The following is a 12044-nucleotide window of genomic DNA, read 5'->3' on the forward strand; positions in this document are numbered from 1 at the left end:
AAAAGGGCTTCTTCCCAGGTTGAGCAGAAGCACATACTAATGCTTGTGCAGGATTCCCACTCTTCTTCCAACAACTTACAGGTATTATTTCATTATGCAGCGATGTTTTATACTCACATTAATAATTATTCACTCCAATTAGTTCACATTTGTTGTAGAAGCTTCCTGTATGCTTGTACTGAAGCCTTTTTTCTATTTTGTTGAGTGTTGACTATTTTCCTTCTGATACTTTGGGATTTCTGTGTATCACCAATAGGTAATGGATAATGCTGTTATATAAGCTAAAAGTCAGATGTCTAGATTCTCTCTGTGAAAATGTGCATGTTGATATATGCAGTGTCTGAGAATGAGTCAAGTGTGTACTAGGCAGTAATCACATAATCAAGAACCCATTTCACCAGTACATAGTTTATGCCGTTTATGTAGCCCATATATCAATGTGGCAGACGTTCCCTCAGACAGATACTTTACTGTAATTGCAGCTTGAAGAATTCACATTTATCATTAGAGTCAATCAGGTTTAAAGATTCTGTCAACTTAATAATGCCACAAATGAAAGCTCTAAATTACACTGTCTGTCTTGACAAGGGATTGGAAAAGTATGGCCCGTGGCCAGATATGGCCTGCTCTTCTTTAATCCGTCATGACAATTATTTAGATTATCAAGAGTCCTGAAATATTTGTTATGTCCGTGAAGCTGTTTCCTATCAGAAATTGGTTAATGAAAATACATGTATTCATTTTAAATCATTTTGTATTTATTAATATCATTGAGCTGGATAGTTTGTTTCTTTGTAAATAACAAAAATGTGAGTAAAAAGTATTTTGTATATACATTTAACAATTGTTTTATTGAATAATTCACAATATTAGTAATATATATATATATATATATATATATATATATATATATATATATATATATATATATATATATACATATAGATATATAGATATATATATATATAGATATATATGTATATATATTTTGTTACATATTATTGGTGTTGTGCCGAAATCACTGGCGGAGATAAGATTTTTTTCCTTGGAGAAGCCATGGGGGACCAACGATATGGCCGGGGGTCCGAACAACAAAATTGTTTTTTTTTTTACTAATCCCAAAAATTCTTCAGTAAATGCTGATAAAAATTCACTATATGTTCCTTATGAGAGGCGGGAGGAAATGTGGAAAAAAATTCCGGGATAAAATCGGAAAATACCTAAAAGTCAATTATCTGGTCTGGCACCTGGGCGGTGGGGGGTATGGGGGCTGATGGTCCAAGCATATTTCAGCGGGTGGGGGCTCTACCAGTGGCCAAAACTATCAGTGTTAAAATTTGGTCAATTTAATATTTTTTCACAAATTGATACCTATTGATTAGTCCCCCATATATGTATTTTTATTATTATTACTGTTATTATTATTGACCTATCTTAGGAATCTCAACAACCATGCCAATTTTTTGGTTTCCTGAAAAGTGATGTTTTTGAAGATGTCCGCCCCGTGCCAGATACAGACACACACACACACGACACACAAAATCCTTTTATTAAATAACTAAATAATCTGTCCGTTTTATAAATTAACTGTAGTCCTTGAGCACAAAAGTATAGCCACACTTCAACCCCATTATTTTTTTATGTCAAAAAAATAAATAGGATGACAATTTTACAAAGTTTATAACAAAGTTTCAAAGAAAGGATATTCACTTTTACTGTACTCATAACAATGTTGAACCATGTTGCCATGACAAGGTGTGCGCACACAATACACATCACAAGCATCACAAAACGATGAAGTATAGAAATAATAGTTGCTCCATCTGTATATGAGAGTATTTAGTATAACATTAAAATCACAATTTCTTATACAATATTTGCACACGTCACGGCCATGTCTCGACTTGATATGCATGGGTTAACTGGACCAAACCAGAGTACTTTGTTTCCCATGAACAGACCCGCTAATGTCTGCTTTGCTTTGGCTCTGCAACAACAACAAAAAGCGACTGTTGACTTAGTCTACTTTTTTCCAGTCTGGTAGCTGCTTCTTGTTTTCTTTAGCTATGAACGTGACTTGAGGTGAAGCCCAGACTTACTACCATGATGATGGGGGAGAAGTCAAAATATTTGTGACAGTTTGGAAGTATGTCTATACGGCTTATTGCTTAGATTTGTCCTTTAAAGCATTTGATTGTCTTTTTGTCACTCGTGATATATGTAAATGTATACCTGTATACCTTTTATTTTTTGTTTTGGTTTATCGTTGCAGGCATGAGAGCCTGCATAGTATTTATTTGCCTTCTGGCTGCAGCATTTCCTTTATCTGTGAGTAGAAAAGTAGTTATTGTAGACTATTTAATGACATTTGAAAATACACAGGTATAATCATTCATAATTCTAATTCCAGGTCGAGAATAATCGTCATGGAAAGCATCGGACTTCCCACAAGGCCAAAGAAAAAGTAAAGTCAGCTCTTAATGATGTTTTATTGAAAACAAAACATGATTTAAATTTGTAAATGTATTTATTTTTCTTACTCAAATAAGGACATCGCCTTTGAGGAGACCAACAAGGCACCAGTCTTACCCACTTTAGTGTCAGTGGAAGCCAGCAACCAGGAGCAGGAAGAAGGGGAAGCAAGCGCAGAAGACAACGCTGAGAAAAAGAGCAGTGAATTTGAGATGACAAAAGATAAAAGCGAGGCGGTCCTCCTGAGTGAGGACGAACTGGTGGACCTTCTCAAAGAGGAAGCAGCCGAAGAGGAAGAGGCAGACCAACAAGAGATGGATGAAGAGGTGAATGCAGGTGTGGATGAAGAGTTCAGACTAAAAGAAAAAGCGCAGGAGGAGAAATTGGTAACGATGCAAGATGAGCGGGTCAAAAATGAGAGTGTGGAAGGAGGTGAAATGTTGGTGAAAGAAAGCAACAAGTCAGAAGTGGAGAGGAAAACCAAGAAAAATGAGGAAGAATCTTTAGGAGAAGAAAATGTTGCTTTTTTGGAAGCGTCTGAAGGGAGCACCGAGTCCAAGATACTGTCCAGTCTTGACTACGCTGGTGATAGTGCAATTGCGTCACCTTTACGGCTAATTGCAGCCAAAGATGACAAGAAGTCTCTTTCTACATCAGATATCAAAGAGGATAAACATGATGGCGGGGTCAAAGAAGACAATGTGATGCAGAACACCCAAGAAATCGAACCGATAGGAGCGTCAAGTCAGGCTCAAGTTCAAGACAACAAGGCCAACGGCTCACAGGCACAGCTGGCTGGAAAGGATGAGGCGCAAAGTCATGTTGAGAGTGGAGATAATTCCAGCGGAAAGACAAGGAGACCAAAGAAGTACCAAAGAACAAGGAAGCACTCGCCACAAAGGGAGGAAAAACAAGATGAACAGGAACAGAGCCAAGAGGCGCATCAAGAGATGGGAGGAGGACACAATAACAGCACAGTCCAGAAAGCAAAGAGGAGGAGAGCGGGACAATGGGTAAGGCATATGAAGTGGGACATCCAAAGTTGAACACAGTCAATTCTGTGATACTCACAGGTCAAAAATTCCAAAATAAGAATGTCAAGTGGATGAATTCATTCTGGGCTCAAAATGTCGCCATCATAAAACCTTTAACTCTAAGGCAACATATTAACACTTTAACATTATGATTCTGGTACGTTAAAGAATCACTGAATTAAATGTTCAAATTCTGATAAATGTTATAGTGACTTAAACATTTTTTTAATTCCGATACAGTACATTTGTTAAAGACAGTTCAGTTGTATTTAACTTTGAAGAACAGTTTTTTTCAAACATTTATTGAGGTAATGTTTGTATTAAAGTTGTTTTAAAAATACAGTGGACCCCTGCATCCTTGTGATTCGGCACACATGGGTTCACCTATATTCAGATTTTTTTCCCTCCAATATTTTTTCACAATTTTTTAAATCCCTACATTTTTTGGTGCGTGTTCTGCATTTTTTTTTCAATTTTATTTTCATTGTTTTTTTTAGTTTTGGGGGGGAGCAAGCCCCTGTTTACCATGGAAAACACATATTGGAGGTGTTGTTTGAAGATTTATTCAAATCTAAAATAAAATTCTCCAATTCATTTTAATGGACATCAATACGCAGGCATTTGGTCTTTGCCTATCCCCTGTGAATAGCAGTGATCCACTATTTCCATATTCAAGTGCAGTGTTAATGTTCGAACTTTGCATTATGTCACAGTGCCTTAAAATATTACATCTAATATTACACTTTTAACTAGTTAAAAAGCCTAATTTTGAATCAACGCTTAGGCCTACTACACAACTGTATTTTTCAGCTGGGTCATCACATCATGGTGGTACTTAGAGAGCTAAGTATTTTTTATGTGGTACTTGTAAAACGTTTGAGAACCACTGCATTAGGCACTTAAAAGAGAAATTACTTACCGTTATGTATCAAGTCAATAGAAACTATTCACCCCTTGAAGTCAAGTAAGACACTAATGGAGAGAGAACAGGAAGGTGTTTGCAGGGTAATACTGTCACCTAGTGGCGTTTTATTAAGAATGCTGGAATGAATGAAGCGTTAATTGCATTCTTCATAATGCAGCCAGATCCTTTCCTGTCCTGGTTCTGTGGTTATCATCACATTATGCCTCTTTGCCATAACTTGATAGCCTTAATGTAGTGATAACGCGGCTAAAGAAAAACAGTCCTTTAAATGCTCACTGCACATTTGAAGTCGCATGATATTTGATGATGTCTCGTATGAGGATTAAGTTTTGGGTCGGGCTCTTTTTTAACGCGGACAATTAAGGTTGAACTCCCAATTTTATAACATTTGGTGCTTTCAACTGTTGCCGTGCTGTATAATGTATGGATGTAAATTGAATACAGTTCAGTACACTGCAATACATGAGGGCAGTCTGTAAAGACTTTGGTTGTGGTGCTTGAGGGTTATGGTTCAAGTCCCTCTGTGGGCAAATATAAAAGTGACAGCTATTTGTTGAGAGGCACTAGTGTGCTTCCTAACCATTGGCAAGGTCCCTGTCCCCACAACTCATTTGAAGGAGTGCATCACTGCCTGTCATCATCTTCCACTCTGACACCTCTCCTTGAATACCCGCAGGTGTGTGATTGGTTGTGCTGCACAAAATATTCAGCGGAGTGTGAGTTAGAATTTTCGCTTGAGGGATTATAATTAGTATAATAAATAAATGAGGGAATATACCTTGGATATGAATGATAAATCTTCTGGATCATGACTTTAGCCTCCAGGCTCCAATTCTTTTACTCTTCAGTAGTCATCTAATCATTTCAGTGAAAATGCGCACTCCACACATTTACAGCACATTCCTGAATACAATATTTTAGTGCTGCATTTAGCAGCTGGAGAAAGTTTGCTGATTAGAACACACTTAATCCAATCCACTACAAGCGGTAGTAAAATTGTTGGAAGACTCGCACTGGCTAAAACAGGCACCCAAATATTCCAAACAACAGTTTAAACAACATTTAATGACTCACAAAAGTGAAATTTGAGTAGAACTGAAGTGATTTGAGTAAAAAATATAAAATACACAACTGGATAGAATCTATAAATTCTTTACATTCATTTCAAGATTGTTTTTTTTTTTTTTTACCTGTGCAGTTTTTCAGGCACTACACAGATAATGTAGCCCCCAAAAAAAATACCCCCCCCCCCCTAAAAAAAACCAGATAATGTAGCCAAGGGGCCTTTTGCCATTCTGGTAAGTCATGTGTTCATTTTCTACTGCCCTCAAGTGGAAAAAATAAATATTACCCGTGTCACTCAAGGAACTCCTGAAGTAAAAGAAAATTGTTGACCTTTCCTGCACTAAATCTGACTTAATTAGAGGCAGATTAAACATTCCCACTTCTTTGTTTACATGCATTTGAATGTTCCCCTGTGTTTCATCTTACAGGGCCCCATAGTAGGTGTGAACCCAGTGCAGATAAGGGCCAAAGTGGATCTCTACCCGAGTGCCAGGTCCTCTCCTCCCGCAGAAGCCCCTCCTGGTTGGTGTCTGCCTAATACTGCAGCATTCTCTACATTGACTATACTAACAGTCTCACAATCTGCTGACTGGCACATTCAACTAAAACTTCAGCATGAGCAGAGCCATTCTCGCTTCATGGTTGCAAGCAAAACACAGCTCTACCAGCTTAAGGAGTGAATGCAGACAGATCAGGTCGAATGTAGTCATTGTACAAGCTTGAAGGCAGATAGAATGCAGAGGATGGTGCCTTTTAGTTACAGCTCGCTGGTTTTTCAGAAATCGCACTGAAATAAAGAAAAAAACCGTCAAGGATCGACAGCACTGGCATTGAGCCGGGTGCATTTAGTATCTGTTGTTTTTTCTTTCAGAGCCATGTGATGACTTCCGCTGCAAGCGTGGAAAAATGTGCAAACTTGATAAAGATAATAAGCCAAATTGTGTCTGCCAGGACCCCTCAGAATGCCCCTCCAGTTTGAATGAGTTCGATCATGTAAGTCTGAACTACAATACAGTAAGAACATTTGTGTTTGTTTGTCCATGAGTGCCCTGCAATTGGCTGGCAACCAGTTCAGGGTGTACCCCCGCCTAATGCTCGAAGACATCTGGGATAGGCTCCAGCAAGCCTGCAACCCTTGTGCGGATAAGCGGTTCAGATAATGGATGGATGTTAGTCTCTACCACATTATGTAATGTGAGCAGCAATTTATTCAGTCGACAGCATGAGCTTGAATGAGCAGGTAGGAATTAGCAGTATTTTGGGGGACATTAACTGTACACTAAATGGCTACAGAGAAAATCCGTCCATCCATTTTCTATGGCGTATATCAAGGGTGTCAAATTAATTTTTGTCACGGGCCACATTGTAGTTATGGTTTCCCTTGGAGAGTCTTTATGACTCGGAACACATAAAAAAGTAGAATCGCCTTATATGATCACAAATACACAACAAATTGATTGACAACTAGTTTTGAAATCAGTACTTCAATTGACTGTGTTCTTCAGTATCAGTACTTGTACTATGTTCTATGCAAGCCCACTAGTTGAAACAACGCATTCTGATAAATATTGCGTTTGTGGAATAAGAGTTATTCCATTCGTTTTTATCCATCTCCGGAGGCGGCCATTTTGTCACTTCTGTTGACAGCTTCAGAAAACAGGTCAGCCGTGATTGGTCGTTGTGAGCAGTTGTGATGTCATTTTCAGTCGACAGAAGTGACAAAATGGCCGCCCCCTGAGATGGCTGTAAAGGGGTGGATTTTGCTGCTTAACTCATATTCCACAAACGCAATATTAATCAGAATGCCGTGTTTCAAGTGGGCCTGCTGGGAACATATTCTTGAAAAAACAAAAAAAATATGTTTGGGTTGATTTCCACTTTTAATGTACTGTGTTCTCCTTCACTCTGCCACAGTCTTATATATCCATCAAACAAACACCAATCAAAGAACACTATATTGCTCATTGTCATTTAATTTCTGAAGGTGTGTGGGACAGACAACAAGACATACAACACTTCATGTGAACTCTTTGCCACTAAATGCAATCTGGAAGGCACCAAGAGGGGGCACAGACTTCATCTGGACTACACAGGACCGTGCAAATGTGAGAGCGCGTGAACATTTCACTTAAAGACTGACGCGTGAAAATGAAATACTGGATGTCCTCGAGTTCTCTTCTTCTGTCTTGCTTAGTGATACCTCCATGTGTGGACACCGAGCTGGTCCAGTTCCCGCTGCGAATGAGAGATTGGCTGAAAAATGTGCTTCTGCAGCTTTATGAACACGACTCCATGTCCCACGGCTACCTCACTTCCAAGCAACGATTCAGAGTGCGTTAAACTTTCACAAACTTTGACAATGATGCATCTTCTATCCCTCTAGTTCTCTGTCTATAGAAAAAGATGAAGTTGTTTCCTCTGTGCTTTATAGGTGAAGAAAATCTTTGAGAGCGAGAGACGTCTTCATGCTGGTAATCACTCTGCCGAGCTGCTGGCTCAAGATTTTGAGAAGAACTACAACATGTACATATACCCAGTGCACTGGCAATTTGCACAACTGGACCAGCATCCCTCTGACAGGTTAGTTTTACTTCACTGATGATAGTGCCACTGAGCAAGGCAGTGCGAGTTTTGTAATGTTATTTCTCTAATTTGATTGTTTCTTCTCATCATAGCAATTGTTGGATGTCCGTTTACTATACAGTGGCCGTTGCACTATTCTGCATTTAGCATGCCGACTTTAGGGAACTCTATTCAGGTTTAGAAAACATTCATGTTATTGATTTTAAATCATGTTTAGGTAACATTTTAGGAGGCGTAAATAAGTATGTTTTGAGGAGCTATATAATCAACACCTGTTCCCACGAATAAAGTAAAGTGCAAAAATGGGATTTTACATTATTACCGCACACATATTTGGCTTACTGTTTTGAGATTCTTGGTTTGAATCTCTACTATGACCTTCGTGTGAAGTTTGCATGTTCTGTTCTATGCTCACACTTTTCTTTACTTACGATACTTCCTCATACAATCCAAAAACATTTAAGATCCTAAAGGCTCTCTTTTCGGTGTGCAGCTGTGCACCATGGGCGCATTTTAGTAATTGTGTGGACCAACACGCTCGGGCGGATCTGGCAGTGGGTGTTCTGCGCCACTGTGGGTGTGAACACAGCGACTGAAGTTGCTGCCAATGAAAGCGTCTTCACTCATTCCCTTTAAATATGGTGCAATTACAGACATGCCTGGAGACATCTCTGTGCAGAAAATGACATTGCGTAATCACAGCGACCGATGCATTGTCAATGTCATTCATGTATCTCATGCATTCTACATTTCTACATCACTGTCATTGTCATTGGCCAGTGTCCCCATAGACCGTGTGAGCAGGTACCCTTGTTAAATACAGAATGAGATGATGATAACCGCAGGCTTCAGTTTAGACTGACTTTCTGCTCTCAAATTCTCACTTGCGCTGGTAGCATGTCACGGGACACACCCTCATTGCCCCGGGAACACCCCACTTGACGCAGACCGGCCTGCCAAATTGGCAAACACGCGCAGCGAGTCTTACAGTGCTGCCTTGAGATATGATCGAAAACAATTCAAACAGTGGTCATTGGTCGTCTTGTGGTTAACATAACAGTCAGTGCGGCAGTCGCTGCCTATCACGGTCACCGGGTGGCCACACACACGCACCCAAAAATGTGATGTTACTCTCTCCTGTGCAGAGTCTTGTCCCACTCAGAACTGGCCCCGCTGCGGGTCCCTCTAGTACCCATGGAGCACTGTACCTCGCGCTTCTTTCAGGAGTGCGATGCCGACAAGGACAAGCAGGTGTCCCTTACTGAGTGGACTGCCTGTTTTGGCATCAAGAATAGTAAGATCACACAACACATGCCATGTTCAGTCTGTAATTGGTAAACAAGGGCTTTGAAAAATCATTATGATTTTAATAAAATCATTGCACTAGCATTTGTTTGGATCTGCATAAAGAGTTATTTATTACAATTGTTCTATGCAAGCCCACTAGCCCACAAACAAGGCATACTGATTAATATTGCGTTTGTGGAATATGAGTTAATCCACCCGTTTTTAGCCATCTCTGGGGGCGGCCATTTTGTCACTTCTGTCAACTGAAAATGACATCACAACTGCTCAGGGCTCAGGTAACGACCAATCACGGCTTCAGTCGATAGCAAGTGGCAAAATGTCCGCCCCCTGAGATGGATAAAAAGGGGTGGATTTTGCTGCTTAACTCATATTCCACAAATGCAATATTAATGAGAATGCCGTGTTTCAACTAGAGGGCCTGCTGGGAACATATTCTTGAAAAAAAAATGTTTGGGTTGATTTCACTTTAAGACTTGATGCATGTTATTAGTACAAACCATTAATGTCAACAATTGTGTCTTTCCACAGATGACATTGATGTCAACCTTCTCTTCTAAACGCACATTTTAGCTCTACAACAGTTGTCGTGACATGGCAGATGCTCCAATTGTACAACTCTGAGGCATGGCCCCTCAGTTGTACTGTATCTATCTGAGCAAATTTTTTGAGACACACCTTTTTAGCCAAGTAATTAATTAATCAGAGGTTAGGCTGAACCTTGTAAATTTAATCTAATTCTAATATTCAACCTTAACAAATACATTTTGGACAAAGTGTGGGCAAACTTTGTTGGAAGACTTTTTTCTGTTCCAGTATGATTGTGCTTTCGTGCAGAACAGAGATTGTAAAGCAGTCCCTAGTGCCAGTCTAACAAGTATTAAAATGAATAGAGCATAATGAGCACAAAATCTGTGATAGCTGCAAATTGCAGTCCATATTTCCTTTACTTCTTTGTATGTAATGACCTGGCAACCTAGAATACCTTACACCTGAAAACATGCTTTATTTTATTTTCTACATTTGTTACTATTCTATATTTTAGATGCCACTGCTAGGATTACTTAAAAAAAACAAAAAACAAAACAGCAACGTTAGAATTAAATGTCTTTATGCTAAGTGGGGAATGTGTTGCACAGTGCACTGTAGCATGCCTCATAAGTACAGTAATTGCTGTTGAATAGATGATTTTGCAGCGTTAGTTAGATTGGAAAGTTGTTTCTGAACTATGTGTTACTTACCTTACGTTAGAAGGTGTTTGTATTTACACACTGTATCATTAAAAGCTGAATGGAACACATATTGTGCTGTTGCCTTATGTTGGTGGATCCCTGTTGACTCCTATACATACTGTACATAAAAGTCATCAGTTGATGCGGTAATCACATTGTGTTTGTGGATCAAGCCTCAAGAGGCCGCAATGGCATCAATACTAGAAATTGATTGCACTGACATCCAGTGCTTAACACCAATTGGTCCTAATTTAGACACGGTGACCCTGCTTCATGTGATATAAGCAGAGAAAGGAAATCAGTTCTTCACCTACTTATGCCACATTGATAAAGAATGTCTTGGCTGTAGTGCTGGAAGATGGTTTTTCCTCAGGACGTGCTGTGGCATATCTCAACACAGATAGACCAGCTCCAGGAAACAGGGAGAATATTGCTCAAACATTGACCCAATTTAATGGATTGCAGCATGTGTTTCTTGGTATAGTGCCCCAGCAGGGTGGGACCTCTCAAGTAGGCCAAACAAGACCTGATGGGCTGGACCAGCTGGTTGCTGTAGTCCACACTGGGAAAGGCCCACAGATGACTGCTGGACATATGCAGATCTCAACACACGGTGCTAGCGAGAAGGCAGAAACTAAAATCAGGAGTCAGTTGGCAATAGCATCTCACCACAGGAGGATTCAATCACTTGCCGTGAGGATAACGATGAGGCCAGAAGAGCAAGAAATCTCTGGGGCGGACTCTGAGGACAAGCAAGACCCATTGAGGCCACGAAGAAGAAAGCATTTTTGTTTTCTCAATATTGTTAAGTCATTGTAATTATGAAGGAAAAGATACATTTTGGGCAATCACATTTGATTTTATTAAAAAAAAAAAGATATTGTGACAGTATGTTAAAAGTGTCATAGGCAATTATACTATTAGACTAACAAAATCGATGCTAGTTGCAGAGTGTTGAATCTTTACGCATCACTTTTGGTTACACTAGTGCCGCAGTACATTAATGTGCTATGAGGTCCTATATAAGTATGGTCTGGAAAAATTATTCTCCACTACAAATGATGTATCTTTGTTCATTTATCTATACCAGCGAGGTATAGTGATAGGCTAAACAATTAACCAAGTTTCCAACGGTTGCCAATTACACAACAGAATAAATCATGTTTTCCATTATGTATTACTTTCTATTGAAGTGAACAAGTCCAGATTTCACACTGAGTGAATTGGTGAGTGGATTGAGACCGGATCATTATTTCCCTATACTGTATATGCTTTATGTGACATTTTTGTTTAGTGGTGTGCTGTGAGCTTTTTTAAAAATTTTTTTTTTTAAAGTTTAAGTATGTACCTTGGCCAGTGGTGGCTCTAGACAGAATGTTATACGCCCCCACCCCAACACACACACAGACACACACGCGCACACATTTC

General features: G+C 39.4%; 1 protein-coding gene across 1 annotated transcript; it reads left to right on the forward strand.

Moving 5' to 3' along the window:
* sparcl1 (SPARC-like 1) lies at positions 1–10682 on the forward strand. Its single transcript, XM_086034298.1, has 11 exons — positions 1–81; positions 2273–2328; positions 2411–2464; positions 2550–3485; positions 5925–6018; positions 6368–6489; positions 7481–7601; positions 7691–7827; positions 7928–8076; positions 9225–9373; positions 9916–10682. The coding sequence occupies exons 2-11, from the start codon at positions 2275–2277 to the stop codon at positions 9942–9944; spliced, it is 1845 nt and encodes a 614-aa protein (XP_085890424.1). The 5' UTR covers positions 1–81; positions 2273–2274; the 3' UTR covers positions 9945–10682.
* Positions 10683–12044: the final 1362 nt, after the last annotated feature.

Source organism: Filicampus tigris, chromosome 6 (genome assembly GCF_054856515.1).
Source record: "Filicampus tigris isolate MCC_2025a chromosome 6, RoL_Ftig_1.0, whole genome shotgun sequence".
Classification (NCBI taxonomy): Eukaryota; Metazoa; Chordata; class Actinopteri; order Syngnathiformes; family Syngnathidae; genus Filicampus; species Filicampus tigris.